General features: G+C 35.9%; 1 protein-coding gene across 1 annotated transcript in view; it reads right to left on the bottom strand.

Annotated features, from left to right (window-relative positions):
* Positions 1-19,797, bottom strand: part of LRPPRC (leucine rich pentatricopeptide repeat containing) — a 99,480-nt gene that overhangs the window by 56,725 nt on the left and 22,958 nt on the right. Inside the window, exons 12-16 of the mRNA XM_080682858.1 lie at positions 14,003-14,121; positions 12,494-12,587; positions 8,864-8,930; positions 2,807-2,834; positions 975-1,032 (exon numbers count right to left, since the gene is read on the bottom strand). Coding sequence (XP_080538984.1) covers positions 975-1,032; positions 2,807-2,834; positions 8,864-8,930; positions 12,494-12,587; positions 14,003-14,121 — 366 coding nt within the window. The remainder of the gene's footprint in view (positions 1-974; positions 1,033-2,806; positions 2,835-8,863; positions 8,931-12,493; positions 12,588-14,002; positions 14,122-19,797) is intronic.

The following is a 19,797-nucleotide window of genomic DNA, read 5'->3' as shown; positions in this document are numbered from 1 at the left end:
ATGTCACCCTGATGAGAGGCTCTGAAATGGCAACAATGATCACTGAGGCATAGAGATTATGTGGTTTGGGAGCACATATCTAACTGGTGAGTGAAAGGAATATTAATTATTTTCAGACCGAGTGACAGCTTTTCAGTACTGAATCTTACTTCAATCTATTTTTTCTACCACTCTATGACAGAAGTGGTCCTGCCCAAGGCCTTACTTCTTTCCTGTCCAAATCACAATAGTGAGAATAAATAAATGCCTTATACACATTTCTATACTAATTTTTTATGGGCAACATTTAGGGAAACATAAAATTTAAAAGGATTGTTAAATGTTGATATAGAAAGTTAAATAATTTTAATAAGCAGATACAGCAATCCTGTGGAGAGCTGCCTATTAGCCAATGAAAAACTAAGATTAGCAAAGATGTTTTATAACAACAGTAATTTTTCTATGCATTCAAGCATAAAATGTATAGGGCCATGTGTTAATACCTAGAAAATCCGAACTTTCAGGAAGGGTACCTTCTTAGAGAAAACCCTATATTCTAGGCCCCATTATATAAAAATAGTGAAATAATTAAATGTTAAATAATGTAATAAACTATATCTAAATGAAAAAATCTATCAAGACCTCTTTACTACTTTATATGTTTAAAATTAACACCTATAAGACATTAAAATCACATAAACACTAAGGATTACAAATTCGTAAGCCTACTTTCATCAGTGCTATAAGAAGCATTTCCTCAATTCTTAAAAAGAAAAAGCCTCCCAATCTTGTCTTTTAAGAAAATAATTATGACAAAACTAAACGCTCATAGATCTCAAAATGTTGTGGTTATCAATATAAAGATAAACCAAATGTTTTCAAATTTCACTCTCAAAAAGAAAATGTTTATTGCTGTAATCTTTCTAGCCCATCAATACACAGAAGAACGAATTTGTGGATAAGTTACAATCATATCATCGAAATTGAAACACTACCCATTGGTCCTTGAGGCTCCTGGCAATAACGTCCATCCTTGTACAACAGTTCCGTTATCTGTTAAGAAAGAAAATTCGTGCATTGCAGCAAGAGAAGCAAACAAGAATAAATGCAATCTGAAATTGAATTCTTGAAATAATAAAGCTTTTCCCCAGTAAGATATCATTCTGTATCACGGTAATTCTACACCACCCCCACCTGCCAAGGAGATTGTTTTGTTCTTAAATAATAGGTTTGTCTTTTAAAAACAAAACCAAAATAAACCCATGTTGAAGGAAAACTGCAATGTGTTTTATGAATGTCACTAAGAAAAACTCTAAACTGATTTGTTTATATATTATTTTAAATGAATTGCTATATATTTAGCATATAGGAAAGAACATATAGGAATTATCAACCAATATTTTTTCTCATCATATTGTTTTGGGTCTTACTGAAATTGGACCAGTTGCCTTCTTTTAAGTATTACAGAAATTATAAAGTAAAATATCCGGACCATTTATTGTATTTTAATTTTTAGTTTTTCAACAATCTTTTCCCAGGCATTTTAATGGCATTAAAACAAAAGGGGCCAGAAGTTCTAATGGGTTTAATTCTCATGGATTCTTATCAATTGAATACACAAACACTAAAACACATACACAACACTTATTCAAAATTAATTCTGCTGGCAAATTTTTAACTTAAAAAAAACCAAATATGTATTTTATGATGAAAATGATTACAAAATCTATAGCATGACTTGTAATTTTTGAACACAATATTTTCACTATATATCCTTGGGCTGAAGATAATAAGAACAAAAACATATAGTTATTTTCCAAAGTGATATGAGGAATCATGAACTAAACTATGCTTTGTGTATTCTGAAACTAATTTTTTTTTGCTCTTCAAATGGTACCTGGCACACGTTATAAGTGTTAACAATTCAAACTGCAGTTAATTCTACTACTATTTATTTGCTAATATGGAAAATGAGATAAAATTAACCATATCCCACTTCACTCCACCATGAAAATCATGCTGTGGTTAATGGCAATTCAAAAGGTAGAAACTGTTTAAAAACAAAGTAAAACAATCGTCACCTACAAACTGTTTTCAGCCAACACAGACATATAGAAGATAGACAATACATTCTATCAAAGTTGTAGCCATACATTAAATAAGACAGCGACATTTAATACCAAATTTTGAACATAGACACATGGAATAATGAATAATGAATAAACCAATAAAAAAACCTTTCTAGTGGAAAGATTACTTACAAATATAACTATCTCCACCATATATTATAACTGACTATACAGTTTGAATAGCAGCATAATACTAAAAACAAAACTGAGTTAAATTTAGATTTCAAAAAATATTTAAATTGAAAATCGAATTAACAATGCACATTCTGATTTTATTAAGATACAAATATTTCTTGCAATTCAACATAAGGATAATTGTATTTCCTGCATAAAAGCAGTTAACCTCTTCAAAAGACAAGTTTAAAATTGGTCTTTATGTCATTCATACATATATACATTTACACAAATATATCTGACTGCATATTTTAAAATTAATTATTAAATCTATATGGTCAAATATCAATGCAATAATGTTTAAGTTGTCCTTTGGAAAAATTAAAAACCTTATGAAGAATTTAGGACATGAATTGCTTCAATAATAAATTTCATGATCCAGGAAGGCAGTTTTAAAACTACTAACTTCAAGATTCTAAACTCACTAACTTATGATAATGTATCACAAATGTGTATAGCATAACTCTTGCTCTTAATAGCTTTTTATACATCACCTTATGATTTGCTGTATTAGAAGTACTTACCTTGCTCCAAAGATTTATATTCATAGACCTGCAGAGGGCAGCAAAGGATTGAAAATAAACTCAGCGGTTTAAAAAACATTTTAAGTTAAAGCGAACTACCAGTTATTATATGTAATGCACACAGATCAAAAGCTTAAAACAAATAGGTAAATAAATGTTTCCAAAACCAAGTTGAATTTTCAAGAGAAGGTAATTTAGAAAGGTGGACTCTCACTGACTTTGAACCCTCAAAATAAAAGTTAGTTTGGGTAAGAATCTTTAAGTACCATCCCCTAAATTTTAGGGAGTTCGATGGAACAAAATATTTGCATGTTCTCTAAGTGTTTGCCCACAGACTGCTTATTACTTGTAATGGTAAAGAGAGTAGCCATATAATGGAGAAATCGAACATCTTCACCTGGTGATCAAAATTAACATCACTAATGAGATGCTAATGGACAATGTGTGTTTTTAGATTTAATTCCCCAAGGAAACATCACTCCTGTGGCATTTCAGGCAGAATGTGTAACCTGAAGCTAATCATGGGGAACCATCAATGAGGAACATTCTATAAAATAACTGGCCTATATTCTCCAAAAATGTTAACGTCATAAAAGACAAAGGCTGAAAGAACTGTTTCAGGTTAGAGAAAATTAAAAAGATAACATTCATCCCTGAACTGGATTCTGTACAGCATTGGGGGGAAATACAAAAAAGAAAATAATTGATAAAACTGACGCATAAACTATATTAGACAAAAATATTCAATCAATGTTGTTTCCTGAATTTGCTAATTGTGCTGTAGTTGTATAACAGAATAACCTTATTCTGTTGAATTACATACTGACATATAAGGGTCATGATATATGTGCAACCTAAGCCCAAACAGTTCCAAAAAAATAAATTTTCTATATCTATGTGTATACTAGTATGTGTATAAACAGACTGACAGACGGAGGGAATGAATAATGATGTGTCAAAATGTTAAAAGTTAATAAATGGAGTATGCAAGAGTTCACTAACTAGTCTTGTAACTATGTAAATTTGAAATTATTTCAAAGAAAGCAAAAAGAACAGCTTATCCAAATTTTGCCTGTTTAAATAAAAATCCATTTACAAAACAGGATAACCAATGAACACTGATCTTATACTACTTCTAAGTTTTGTAAACGTAATGTTTATAAGCTTTGCATATTTAATTCAAATATATAATCTACCTTAAGATAATGTGTTCTAATTGTAATTTTACAATGTAAATATAATTTATATATTTATCATAATTATATATATTTACAGTATAAAATGCCCACAAAATTGATAGGCCTTTTTAAACCTGAGGTTGGGCAATTTTGGGTGGAATGAGTTTTGGTACAGTGAGTTAACAGGGCACTTACTTTTACTTTAAAAACATTCAGAATGAACTACTGATACAGTTGGATGGATTTCCAGGGCATTAATGTTGAGTGAAAAAGCACAATCTTAAAACATACTTTATGAGACCAATGTAAAATAACAAAATTATAGAAATTGAGAAAAAATTAATGGTTGCCATGGGTTGGCAGTGGGGGTGGTGGGTGGGGGAGAGAGCAGTATGACATAGTGGGGTAGGTGATGACATAGTTCTGTATCTTCATTGTAGTAATGGTTACACAAATCTACAAGTGATAAAATGTGAGAACTGTACACACACATTGTACCAATACAAAATTCCTGGTTTTGATAATGTACTATCCTACATAATAAAAGGCTAATATGCAAATAGACCGAATGGCGGAACCGAACCGGTAGCTATGACATGCGTTGACCACCAGGGGGTGCGCGCGAAACATGGCGAGCGTTGGCAACAGAGAGATGGTGGAGCAGGTGAGCGGGGCACCAGACCAAGGCAGGGCGCTGTTGCTGTCATTGGGGCAAGCCTCTGGTGGTTACTGAAAATTCTTTGCTCTCGCATGCCACGATCCTGCCCGGTGCTTACACCTGCTGCTGGCGCTGGAGCTGCTGCTCGCACCCACTGCTGGCGCCAACCCCGCTCACACCTGCAATGGGATAGTGGAGCAGGGGACCGGGGGCCGTGGCGGGAAGGGCCGGGTGGGGGCATGGAGGATGGGCGAAGACCTGCCCCTGTGCCCACCACAGCCTCACGGCCCAAAGTTCCTTTCAAGGTGCACGAATTCATGCACTGGGCCCCTAGTAGTTACATAAGATGTAACCATTGGGGGAAAATGGGTGGGGAGTACATAGGCTCTCTATATTCTATCATTGCAACTTCCTGTAATTCTTTGTTTCAAAAAAAAAAAAACTGTTCCATGCCCCTCTAGAACCCTCTACCTTATGATGAAATCATCCCTCCACTAAAGCACATTAAAAAAGGGTTTTGAAAACAAAAAAAGATGGAATGAGAAATCAGTTAACAGAAGAAATGATAAACTGACCTAAATAAAAATCGTAACTCTAAGCTATAGCAGGAAACAATCTCTCAAATATCACAAGAGTTTTCATCTCACCCACCCCTCCACTGATTACAGACAAAGCAGCCTCCTGACTAACTGACATTTCCATATGCCAAAAGAAGATCTTCTTTTTTCCAAACAGTAAGTGAAAGAAGAGTGAGAACTCAAGATATGAAGATAAAATAAAAACCTATACTGATAAAAAATTAAGCAACTTTTTTGGTTAGGTTAGGAACAGCTTTAATTCCAAGGAGTCTTAACCTGTAGAGGTCTATCACATTTATGGAATGGCTGGGGAGAGAGTAGAAATATCAGAGTTTTTGAGGAGGCCAATGTCCATAAGTGCACAATATTAAGTGACAAGACTTGCAGTTTGTGACCTTTCTGTATCATGTATCCCCCTTTGAGAATTTAATGAAATTTTTTTTCTCAATTACTGTTAAGTTTGTCAGGTATGATAACACTACAGTTGTTATTTTTATTTAAAATAAATTCTGAGGCAGCTAGTTGATGTTTCTCTCTCATCAATGTTTCTAACTCTCCCTCTCCCTTCCTCTTTATAAAAAAAATAAAATATATAAATAAAATAAAATAAAATGAATTCTGAAATGTAAAGTATTTATGGATAGACTAATAAGAATTATATAATTTAAACAGTCCAGAAAAAAAGGAGGTGGGGTGGGGATGGAGGTGGGTTGAAAAAGGAATAGATGAAACAAGATTGCCAAAATCTTAACTGTTGAAGCTGGGTGATGGGGACTTAGGAGTTTTACCTTTGTGAATGTTTGAAAACTCTAGAAAAATAAAAAATAAACACATACCAACTCTTGTCTAAATTTCACATCTCTATTCTAACTCTCAACATCAATCAATAAGCTGGGTTTAAGAAAACCTATTTTGCCCTGGCCGATGTGGCTCAGTTGGTTGAGTCCGTGCACTATGAGGTGTCAGTTCGATTCCCGGTCAGGACACATGCCTGGGTTGCGGGCTTTATCCCCAGTAGGGGGTGTGCAAAAGGTAGCAGACATAATCAATGTCATTACAATTCATTATCTTGGCATTAATGTAACCTTCTACTTCATTTGATGCTGAATCAAATATTAAAATCCCTTTGTCAATACATTCAGTACATCTATTTAAATAGTCTCCTACTATAAGCTTCTCAGGGCTGTGAGTGGGTTGGAGAAAATTGAGTATTTAATGGCATTTAACTTGGTGATTTCAATAGGACTAGCAACTGAAACTTGATTTTTTTTTTTCAACATAATTTTGAAAAGCAGCCCCACTTCAACAGTAGACTCCCACCTGCCAGGTTCAGACTGTTGCCAATGGGTCAGAAATCCCTCCTTAGGTCACAGAGCTCTTCCTCTGTAGGCTATGAAGACCTAAATGCCTCCAAGAAAATTTTGAAGCATTTCTCTTTTTGAAATGTAATACTCCCAGCTAAGTTGTGACCTAGCTTCAGTGACACATTGTCTCCCAGAAGTGACTCCATATTTCTAATGGTGGCTTTCGGTAATATTTATATATATAGTATACTGTCCTATTTCTCATTTGAATTTTGTTCAGCTAGCATTACTGTTGGGAGAAAAGAAAGTCTTATTCATACTAAACTTTTTCTTGTCCTTGATTTGACATAAGAATTTGCTAACTTTATCAGTTAGATCTAAATGCCCTTTAAAATATACTCTCAAAAATAGCCTTAAAAAAAAAAGGTTAAAAGTAAAAATTCCCTAATAATCTTGAATAATCTCACCTTACCTAAGCAGTACTGAATTTAAATAGTTTTTACAGGTGTCTTTGCCTACATAGGTTAGACAATTTAATCTATAAATTGGAAAACTTTAGGAAGGCATTGCACTTGATTGGTAATCAATGACCATTTCTTGAGCATATCAACTTACAGAAATACTAACTTACCTCTTAAATACTACTTTCAAAAGATATGAAGAAAACATTGTTGGTTTTCCAAAATTATTGTTGGATAGTATAAAAAATTAATCTTGGCCAAAACAGGTTACAGAACACATGCTGGAACTACTGCCTCAGAGACCCTGGACCTACCACCAGTAGGCAGATTATATTAAAGGTAGCTAAGTATCCCCAAAATTGCATTTCAACACTGAAATGCATACTCAATTTTCCCTGAGAATTAGCTCAAGTGACTATGATATCTCACTTAATGTTCTATAAATTCTAACATTTCTGACAATGAGGAATAATTATTTTTGATACAGAGCAACTAAGTCCATCTGTTATGTGCTAATACTTACAGGAGTTCTAGGTAGTTAATTTGGACTCTATTAGAAATGTCAAATACTCATCCTTTTGCAATCCCACTGTTAACAACTGATTCAACTAAGATTACCAATGGCTGCTAAAACCAGAGTGAAAGGTGCTAGGAAAAAGGATAGACACATTGTCTCAAAGTATCACCCCACAGACTTCTTACCAATGACAAAGTGGGTAAGGTTCCTTTGCAGAGGGGACATATGGAAACCACCCCCATAACCAAGTGTTCAAATGTAGTTAATGGCACCATTATTTGACACCTGACATTATAACTCTTGAGACAGTAAGAAATACTTATCACCTATGAAGTATTCTAGCTAAAAATGTTCAATCTGAGTCTGATCATGAGAAAAATATTCAGACAGAAATGTGGCAGGTAAATTCTACAGATAAAGTAGCCTGGACTCTTAAAAAAAAAAAAAAAAAGTCAGTGTCATAAAAAGACAAAAAAGTTAAGGGAACTATTCTCAATTAAGAGAATATAAAGACAACAATCAAATGCAATGCATGACCTTAATCAAATCCTCAATAAAAAATAATATGACAGCCAGGATTATACAGATGACCTATTTTTTTTAAGAGTTGTAAGCTGAAGGATCCAATATCATCTGTATGTCTACAACTTCAAGTGGTTCAGCAAAAAAGAAGGAACAGTGTATGTAGGTACAAGTTTGCCCCACCTCAATGTGCATATACATAGCTATACATATATCTATATCTAAAGAGTATATAAGAAAGCAAGTAAATATTGAGAAAGAGCATATAAAAAAGCAAGTAAATACTAAGAGTATATAAGAAAGCAAGTTATAAGAGTATATAAAAAAGTAAATACTGCAAAATATCAACAAATGGTAAATCTATATAAAGGGTATGTGGATGTTTCCTTTACTATTCTTTCCATTTTTCTTTATGTTTAAATGTTTTCAAAAAAACAAAAGTGGGAAGAAAAAGGTCATTAACATTCCCTGAGCACACAGAGGAACACAGTATTATACTGAATAAAAGTCACCTTGTAATTAAATATTCAAAGTACAAATCAAACATACATATAAATTTGTCTCTAACTCCAATTCGCCATAACTCAAAGAGTGCTTTCTTCAATAAAAGAAGACCTTTACCAAATCAGTGTATATTTCTTAGAAAAGATGGTATAAAAGGCTGCATAAATTCAATTCAACTACTTAGTAGAAAGAATAAAATATATTTAAGATTATTTCAGGTAACTAGGACATTGGAAGATTTGGAATAACATCTGTCTTTTCTTATATAGTAGGTCAAAAAGACAGTAGAAATCAGACCGTATTCAGGTAAAGGACATATAAGGTGATCATCTTACCTCCTAAAGCCTAGAATTAGGGTGCCTCTCACAGAAGTAAATGAGAAAGGCAATGTATTTGATTCCACTGCAAAAGAAAATTGTCATCATTAAATCTCAGATCAGACAAAAACTTAAATTATCAACTTATTTGGAAACACTTTATACCAATACCTTTTAATACTCATTTCAGAAATTTTATTTTAAAAATGGAAATACTTTCATATATAATTACTACATATTGCAGTATTATATACTATCTATAATAATAAAAGCGTAATATGCTAATTAGTCCGGATGGCCGAAAGTGGAACAACCTTCTGGACGACTTTCCAGATGAAGCCGGGGCTGTGAGGGCCGAGTCCCTTGCACGAATTTTGTGCATTGGGCCTCTAGTATTCAATATAATACAATGTAAACTATCCATTTAAAACACTTTTACTTAATTTTCACATTTACATATATAACTAATGAACTTATTCATATTACTTCATATATATGACAATAACTATTTGTACTCAGAGTCAGCCTGGTACAAATCCTGAGGTTGCATATTAAGGGGCAGTGTGGCACTACAAAGGGACAGAATGTAAATACCTTATGGTACCCCTGTCCTTTAAAGACAGTAGATGAGGAGGAAAACTTTCCTGGGAGTGGGACTGGGTTCTATTAAACCATTCATACTTTCTCATTCTATTTTCCACTATGATCAATGACAAGCTTTCATGAAAGAGTAACAACCTGAAGTCATAATAAAATAGGCCTTTACTTGTTATATAATCTACACATATAAAAGCCTAATGTGCAAAGTGTCCCCTCAGGAGTTCAACCTACCGGGAGTTCGATCACTCGCTATGTCGTGCGCTGACCAGGAAGCGGCACGGAATGAAGGAAGGCCCTGGCCGGCAGCCAGCAGCTGGGGAATGGAAGCCCCAGCTGGCAGCTGCTACGGACCCTGCATGAATTTCGTGCACTGGGCCTCTAGTTGATTTTTATTGATCTTTCACTTTTCTGAACATTTGTTTGCTCTACTACTCATTTTGTCTTTTAACAGTCTGCATCCTTGTATGTTTCAGTACTGACATTGTAAGCCTTTTTGGCCTTAGTATTAGAATCAGGCCTTAAGTAGCAAGGGATGGAATCACAGTAGGTATCTCCTGAATACATTTTCCCTGTCACTGCATTAAAATGGTGGCATGTAAAATAAATAAATAAAAGTAAAATAAAATGGTGTCCAGTTGCTAAGTGGTTAAAACATCAGCCCTCGGACCAGAGTGTCGAGGGATCAATTCCCAACCAATTCCTGTACCTTGGTTTGCTCCTTGCTCCCAGTTGGGGTGCATGCAGGAGGCAATCAGTTGATATATTTCTCTTACGTTAATGTTTTTCTCTCACTCTCTCTCTCTCACTCTTTCCAAAAATCAATGGGAAATATACTCAGGATATTTATTTTAAAAAAGTGGTGCCATGTTGTAAATAATTGACTTAATCTTTTCAGTAAACAATGTAATTTGGGTACTGAATGATCCAAGATGAATTGAATTATAGAGGAACTCATAGTGGAAGCAAATAATGAAGACAATTAATAAACACAGTTTAGATGAAGATTAAGATACTATTACCTGGTTAACTTAAAAAAAAAACCTCATGGGAAATGTCACAGTATATTGTAACATTATTTGCTCATCTCTCCTAAATGTGAATAAAAATTTAACCCACACACATAAGGAGAATTGTTTTAGACCATTTCACCAAGGAGCATTAGTTTCTCAGGGTTTTTTATCCAATACTAGAGGCCCAGTGCATGAAATTTGTGCATGGGTAGGGTCCCTAGTGGCTGCCGGCCACCGGCCGGGCCTCCCTTCCATGGCTACTGGCTGGGGCCTCCCTTTGTTCCACCCTGGTGGTCAGCACACATCATAGCAAGCGATCGAAATCCTGGTCAGTCGAACTCCTGAGGGGACACTTTGCATATTAGCCTTTTATATATACAGATTTGAAAATCTAAAAATCATTTAAAAAATGATGTTATTTAGTCACTTAAGGAAATAAAGTCTTTCAGCAACCTTTAATTTGCTTGATCAAATTAATTTTCCATGCCTACAAACACAAGTGGGAAAATGTTTCCTAGTACTCCACAAACTCCATCTAGATAAGCCATTGTTGTGATATGGTAACCAAACGTGCAGACCTAGGAGCTGCCAATAGTGATTACCAGCAATTACAGAATTAACTGATCTCCAGAGACCTGCAAATCAAAAGAAGAGAGGAGGCCCTGACAGGAGTGAACTGAAATACTCTAGTCTTAAAGTTCCTGGAATTTCTTTTCAAATTTAATAAAAAAAATCTCTTAAAAATTTATTTTTATACTATTCAAATTAGTATTTTACAAAATATTGTCAAGTTTTTATTGTTAAAAAGGCGAGCAGAAACATCTCAGCAAGTTGAAGGCTGCTGACAAAAAAACATCTAGTTTCCTTAGCAACAAACAAGTCTGAAAAATCAAGAGGTTTACAATGAAATGGAATGGATGGTATGAAAACGAGTAATGGCAGCTCTCATGTATGTGCCTAGAGTCCTCTGCTAATGTTTCTCTGTTTTCATCTAGTCACAATGGAAAATCTATATATTATATAGAGTGGAAGGCAAAATCAATACACTCAGACAGCAGCCAGCATTAATGCACAACCTTCAACTCAAATAACTACCCCTCTAACAGTCACTAATTTTCAAACTGAATATTTTGTCTTTTCCTTACAATATTATAAACTATTTTAAATAACATATACACAGATAATATATACTAATTATCTGGTTTTTACAAAGCTTCCACCTATAAAATTGAATATACATTAATCGGACCTTAACTTTTAACATTCTAGGGGTTAGAAATTAAAGTTTGTGTTTTGTTTTTAAATAATATCTTCTTCACAAGATCTGAAAAACTCCCAAGTAACATCATAAATATGTTAAAAAATGAAGACTTTAAGAAATGTCCTATTGATTAAAATGTACTATGGTGAAAAAAATGAGGTTGAAGATAGAAAATCTTGGTTCTAGCCAAATCACTAACTTTGGGCAAGTCATTTAACTTCTCTTTGCCTTTCTTTATATATCAATGGAGGTAATTTTATTAACATGATGAACACTGTAAAGCACCTTTACATTTAAAAGAATTTAGTAAAAATTTGCTGTGTTTTTGTTAATGAGGACTGGCTTTATGTAACCTACAGCTAAACCAGAAGTTAGTTTAACAGTTTCAGGCACAGTATCTCATTATGATTGTCATAAGTTCCACAAAGTAGACAGATAGATAGGTAATACTGTCCCCATTTCATGAAACTGAAGCAAAGAAAGGTAAAGAGACTTATTCCAGGTCTCATAAATAAAACCCAAGTCTTATTGGTCCCCAGTTTTACCTACCATCATGTTATCTATAAGGTTCTTTTAACTTTAAAATTGCATCCATATTATCCACAAGATCAAATCATAAACTTATCAGTCTGACTTAAACAAAACATAAAAACTTCCTTGCTTTCAAGGAAATTACCTTGAACTAAGGTAGGCATTGAGGGCAATAACTATCCTGTATGCTTTCACTAGTAACTAAAACCACACCTCTCAAGTTTACTGCTAATGTTGCATACTTACAAAATGATAAAACATAGTCTAAGTTCCCATTTATTGCTTCACTTCTCAGTTCAGCTTGAGAAAATATATTATTGTCAAATGGATATCCATTTTCCTAGGAATAAAGCACATTTCAATATTATGCCTTAGCTAAAAACATTTTGATATGCTATTCAAATTTTCTGGTTTCCCATTTATTTATACCACCATATTCTGATAATCCTTCGTTTCTAGAACAATATGTAAATCAAATAACTGAACTTCAGCAACAGTTCCAACATTCCAAATTAAATGCTTATCTCCAAATTCAGATAATTTGTTACCCTTAGAATGCCTTCCTTCTAGGAAAAATTTACTATTGATAACATTTAGAACAATTCTCTAATTTAAAATAAAATGAAAATTGAATGCACTAATCTAAAATGACATTTGGGGCAGTTAGTAAGGTAAAAATAAATTTAACTTATATCCAAATGGTTTTCACTTTTCCTAACATCATCATTTGTTTAATAATTTAAGTACAGAAGCCAAAAATTAGCTCAAATATACTTTCTAAGTCACAGTATAATAGCACAATATTAAAAACTACCCAATCAATAATAAGCAATGAATAAAAATAAATTATTGTATAATCATACAATAACACAGCATGCAGGCATAAAAAATAATTGGTGGAGTTACATACTATAATGGAAAGGTGCCAAGTTAAAAAAAAAAGGGAGATTTAGGGAAATAAGAATATGTAGGAAATTACTTTTTTAATATATTTTTTTTTAACAATAAAATAGGTACAGGCTCAAAATACCCTGCTAAGAACTCAGAGTAGAGAGGTAAAGACACTCAAGACCTAACTCTACCTTTCAGGAGGTTGTAATTATATAATTACTTCAAAGAAAGAAAAGAAAGCTCTAATATTAAAAAAGTCAAGGCATTATGTGACTAACCACCTAGGAACCAGATATTTTGAACAAAATATTTCTTATTAAAGTATTTGGTGCTCTGCCATGTTGTCCCTAATTGTATGTAGCACTTTGTTTTGAAAATGGAAAACATGGAAAGTGCAACCCTTGCTGATCCAAAAGTCATTTTCTTCAAAAAGGTCTTCCCTATTCTCATGCAGACAGGACGCATTGGTTAGGAAAATAATGCTTTGGAGTCAAACAAAAGATTATTTTTAAAAAACAGAATAGTAAATATACTGAGTGTATTATGAAAATTCATATAGAAATGAAAAGTAATATTCAAAAAATGAGATTATAGCGGCATTACATAGTGGGATTAAGGAACAAATAATGTTTTATTTAAATATTTTCTGATATTGGCATATTGTCTCTCAACACACAAAAATGCTGCTTTACTTTAAGGTTTTTTTAGTTTTACCAATATTTTTACAAAACTTTAGAAAACTGCATACAAACACGATCATTTTTATTGCTCAGCTTAATGACTTTTTTCTTTTTAGTCACACAAAAGATTAGGGAGGCAAGACATTCTCTTCAATTATGAAATTAAAATCGTATTTGAACTCACCTGCAATACAGCACGAACTGACTTTACACTATCAAAGGATGGAAACACATAATTTACGTATGTCTCCTGATCAGGATTTACTCCCATTTCATGCATTTCTTTGAGGACTTTAACTATCCCTATAAGATAAAATTTAAAAGTACAGAGATGAAGAACTTAGAATAAATTAACAAAAGATCAGAAAGTTTAGTTCATTCAGCTTCTGAATCACAATGAAGAGTACTCAGCACTTTGTTTGCCTAAAAAAGAAAGCAGAAAAACAGAACTGGGAAATAAGATAAGTGAAATTCTGTAATATAGAAAAGATTATAATAATGCTCCCTACTTACCTCTCAGGGTAGTCATAGAAATTAAAAGAAAACAATGTGTGAAACCTAAAAATATTAAATAAATGCTAATAGTAACAATTTTCTCCTGTTTTCTTTTCTTTTTTTTTTTTAATATATTTTATTGATATTTTTACAGAGAGGAAGGGAGAGGGATAGAGAGTTAGAAACATCGATGAGAGAGAAACATCGATCCCCTACTGGGGATGTGCCCGCAACCAAGGTACCTGACCTTGACTGGAATCGAACCTGGGACCTTCAGTCTGCAGGCCGATGCTCTATCCACTGAGCCAAACCCGTTAGGGCAATCTTCTCCTGTTTTAAAACACTGTAAGAACTTTTAAAATTTCCTTAGATATTATCCTATACTAGAGACCCGTTGCACGATATTCGTGCAAGAATAGGCCTTCCTTCCCCTGGCTAAACTCCCAGCCACCCAGGAGCCGGCAAGTCCCCGCTCCCAGGCCGCCCGGCAGCCGGCAAGTCCCTGCTTCCTGGCCGCCCGGCAGCCGGCAAGTCCCTGCTCCCTGGCCGCCCGGAGCTGGCAAGTCCCCGCTCTTGGGCCGCCTAGAGCCGGCACCTCCTCGCTCTTGGGCCGCCCAGAGCCGGCATGTCCTCGCTTCTGTCTGAAGCACCACTACAGTAGCTCCCTCCGCCGCCCCCCTTCCCCTCATAGCAGGCTTCACAAGGCTCCGTGCCTGCATATGCAAATTAACCTCCATCTTTGTTGGGTTAATTTGCATACTCACTCTGATTGGCTGTGGGCGTAGCGGAGTGATGGTTAATTTGCATGTTTCTCTTTTATTGGGTAAGATAATAAAAGAGTAACATGCAAATTAACCATCACTCCGCTACACCCACGAGCCACGCCCATCAACCAATCAGGAGCAAATATGCAAATAAACCCAACCAAGATGGCTACGGCCACAGAGAGCAGGAGGGAGGATTGGGTTTCCTCGCAATGGAGGAAGCCAAGCTTTCCACCTGCCTTGCCAGCCTAGGCCTCCACTCAAGGCTACAAAGTTTCAATGACAGAAGATACATAAACCCAAACAGAAATGGCGGCAGCCACGGAGCTGGAAAGAGCAAGAGGCTAGGGTTGCCCACGGTGATGGAGGGAGCCAAGCTTTCTGCACACCCTGGCTGGCCCAGGCCTCCGCTTAAGGCTACAAAGTTTCAGTTATAGAAGATACATAAACCAAAAAAAAAATGGCTGCCACCACAGAGCAAGCAGAAGGCTTGGCTCCGCTCCAGGCTACAAAGTTTCAATTGTAGAAGATAAATAAACCCCAGATACCAGGGCCTCTGCTTGGGTCGCCAGGGGGCATGGCTGGCCTGCAAACCACCACAGGCCCCTCGCCCAGGCCACCCCATGCCCCAAGGGAACCCCCAACCTGATCCGGGACACCCTTCAGGGCAAACCAGCTAGCCCCCACCCATGCACCAGGCCTCTATCCTATCTAATAAATGAGTGATATGCAGATTGACCATCACTCCAACACACAATATGGCTGCCCCCATGTGGTCAAAGATCCTGCCCCCATGTGGACACAAGATGGCCACCACAAGATGGCCAGCAAGGGAGGGCAGTTGGGAGGGACCAGGCCTGCAAGAGAGGGCAGTTGGGGGCAATCAAGCCTGCAGGGGAGGGCAGTTGGGGTTGACCAGGCCTGCAGGGGAGGGCAGCTGGGGGCAAACAGGCTGGCAGGGGAGCAGTTAGGCATCAATCAGGCTGGCAGGCAGAAGCGGTTAGGGGCAATCTGGAAGGCAGGCAGGCGAGCATTTGGGAGCCAGCAGTCCTGGATTGTGAGAGGGATGTCCGACTGCCTGTTTAGGCCCGATCCCACTGGGATTGGGTCTAAACAAGCAGTCGGACATCCCTCGAGGGGTCCCAGATTGGAGAGGGTGCAGGCTGGGCTGAGGGACACCCCCCCTCCCCCGTGCACGAATTTTGTGCACCGGGTCTCTAGTCTATATATATAAGAGCCTAAGCGACCCTTATAACAGAATGACTGGAATGATCAGTCGCTATGATGTAAACTGAGCAGGTAGGCAGGCAGGTGAGGGGTTTAGGGCGAGCAGGCAGGCAGGCAGGCAAGCAGTTAAGGGTGAGTGGTCCTGGATTGAGAGAGGAATGTCTGACTGCCAGATGTCCAACTGCAGGGATCGGGCCTAAACCGGCAGTCAGACATCCCCTGAGGGGTCCCAGATTGCAAGAGGGTGCAGGCCAGGCTGAGGGACCCCCTGCTCCATGCACAAATTTTGTGCACTGGGCCTCTAGTGTAGAATAAATGTAGCATAAACTATATAATTGATTTTCTATTGTGTGAAAATGGCCAACATACTGATAACTTTATTCTGCACAAAACACTTCACCCAATCATCTACACCTCAAATACTTCTTATTCTCTTCTTTTTTTCCCCCAATAATGTTTATCAGGAGGACGAATACTTTCTGCTTACTAGATGACCTGTGTTACTAGCATTTATAACCTGTTTTTTCTAACCAAAACTAAAATAGGTTTAATAAGATCTGGGTTCAGTCACTCCCTCAGATAAGTTCAGTCACTCCCTCAGGCATTCTCAGGAAGTATACCAAAAATATTCACTTCAGTAATATAGTCAGGCTCTGGCTGGTGTGGCTCACTCAGCATCGTCCCATATACCAAAAGGTTACAGGTTTGATTCTCACTCTGGGAACACCCTGGTTACAGGTTTGATCCCCAGTTAGGGCACATACAACTGATTGTTTCACTCTCACATCAGTGTCTCTCTCTGTCTGTCTCCCTCCCTCTCTCTCTCTCTCTCTCTCTCTCTCTCTCTCTCTCTCTCTCTCTCTCTCTCTCTCGGCATGTCCCCAAGTAAGGAATTTTTTATTTTTTTATTTTTTATATCTTATTGATTTTTCACAGAGAGGAAGGAAGAGGGATAGAGAGTCAGAAACATCGATGAGAGAGAAACATCGATCAGCTGCCTCCTGCACACCCCCTACTGGGGATGTACCCGCAACCAAGGTACATGCCCTTGACTGGAATCGAACCTGGGACCCTTCAGTCTGCAGGCCAACGCTCTATCCGCTGAGCCAAACCAGCCAGGGCAGGAATTTTTTTAAATAATTGTATAGTCAGATGGGAAGAAACATTTATCAGTAAGGAGAACAAAGGTGACTGATCTGACATACCTACATCCTTATAAAAAATACAATTCATATTTCTTTTTTAAAAAGATTAAAATAATCATAACATGGATCCCAAAGCTCTGTGAACTTAGAAAATCTAAACTAAGCCTAAATAGTCTAATAAAAAATTTCAAATATCATCATAAGAAAGTTTATGAAAGTTTCCACCCAAAAACTTTTTTAAGAATTAAAATAGCCCTGACCGGTTTGGCTCAGTGGATAGAGCGTCAGCTAAAAGAGTTCAAACTTTTGGGAAATATAAATGGTTTACCTGATCAACTTTCACCAACTATGACCATTTACTTGATTTTAAACTCTAACCAGAACATTCACTTTATTAGGACCCAATTTCTTACTTTTTGAAAATACTCTCTATTCAAACACTTCACTCAACTGGCATTTAGGTTTTCTTATCGGCTCTTCCTTATATTTTACCCTTCCTATATTTTTATTTTTATAGTTTCTAAATATACCAAGAGATGTAGATCCTTAGTCATTCTGGGTTATTTCCTCTTATTCAGGCCGACTTGCTAAAATTCTAAGTGATGACTTTTCCATTTGTGCCACAAAGAAGTATACTAATAAGATGAACCACGAGAAAGTCATTGCAAGAGTCTGTCTTAGTGGCTGGTCATGGCTAAATTCCCCGCCAGAAAAATTCCAGAATTCAATAAGAATTTGATCACCCTATTATTGAAAACTCTTGGTGCAATTTAATTTGTCCCTAAATATCTTTCTTATCCTGAATGGTTTTATTTATTCCACAAGAAACATTCCTCTACATCCTCCATCACTACAGCCATTATTTTCTTCTTTTATATGTGACTTTCCCTGGACAAAGAACAAACTCATTGCAGTAATAAGAATGTTAGCTGCTTACCTAACACTAAAGAAACTAGAGACTACATACTGCCATTTCCCTGATACATGAAGGAAGATTGTAGAATATGTTACTTTACTACATTTCTGAATCTCCTGCAAAGGAGAAACTAGTTTTTAAAAACTGTAAAACAACTGACAATATCTTGTACTCTCAAGTTACCTTTCTCAGCTTTTCTATTTTTCCAGATAAAACCTTCACTGACTCTGGGAGGTTGGGGAATGGGTGAAAAAGGTGAAAGAGATTAAGAAGTACAAATTGCCAGTTATAAAAATAGTTACAGGGATGTAAAGTACAGCACAGGGAATAAAATAATATTGTAATAGCTCTGTATGGTGTCAGATAGGTACTCACAAAGGTGATCACTTTGTAAGATATATAAATGTCTAAACATTATGTTGATATACCTGAAACTAATATATTGCATGTCAACTGTAACTGGAAGACAAATTCATTTTTTAAAAGACTTTCACTGATGAAAAAACTTGGTAACACTTTTTAAAATGTCCCTAATGCAAAAATCAGTATTTAATTTTTAATCAATAGCTAAAAATTTTCATAAAATAAATTCAGCATAATGTTTACAAACATTTAGTATGGAGGTGTTATGGTATCAAAAAAAAAGTATTTAAAATAGGAGGGCAGAAATCCTCACATGTAATCCCAGCACTACTGACAGCTAGATGTGGAACTTAAGGCCACTCACTGAATCTTTCTGTGGCTCTCAGTTCCTTCATCAATATAATTTGAGCTTTCAATAAGACACCTTGTAAACCTAAATTCTAAGGTTCTTAGAAAAGAGATTCAAGACAAAAAAAGCCTACTTTTCTACTAGTTTGAGCTATATCTATAGAAAAAAATTACCTGAATTTTTTTGTATGTACTAAGTAGTGAAAACATGATATCCAATTCAAGACTAGATACAGTGCTAGGGTTGAGGAAAGCAAATTTACCTGATGAAGAAACAAACATTTAAACAGGGGTCCCAAAAATATTTTCCTATCTTTGGAAAGATGGACAATACTTATATGCCCACACATTTTCATGGAACAATGTAAACTTTCTGTGGTTCAAAAATATGGGTTAAAGATTACTTCTTCAAGCTTTCAGAATTGGAGGTTATGCAAAGAGTTAATCAACTAGCATATTGTTTTCCAAAGATTTTTCTAAAAAGGATTTTGAGACTTTTATAGCCAGAAACAATTAGGGAATACTTGTTTCACTATTTCCTTTAAGCCAGAAGACAGCTATATATTTAAAATAAAATTGCAATATGAAAGTCTGCTAAAAGCACTTTTTTGTTGTTTGTGCGTTCTGTTTGTCACCCAATGTCATACTAACAACTCTGCATCTCATTCTAAGCACATTACACTTCGAGATAAAATGAAAAAGACCATTTTTTGTTTCCCCA

The sequence above is a fragment of the Plecotus auritus genome, assembly GCF_963455305.1.
Source record: "Plecotus auritus genome assembly, chromosome: 8".
Lineage (NCBI taxonomy): Eukaryota > Metazoa > Chordata > Mammalia > Chiroptera > Vespertilionidae > Plecotus > Plecotus auritus.
The sequence above is the reverse complement of the archived record's forward strand: the minus strand, read 5'-3'. Positions and strand labels throughout refer to the sequence as shown.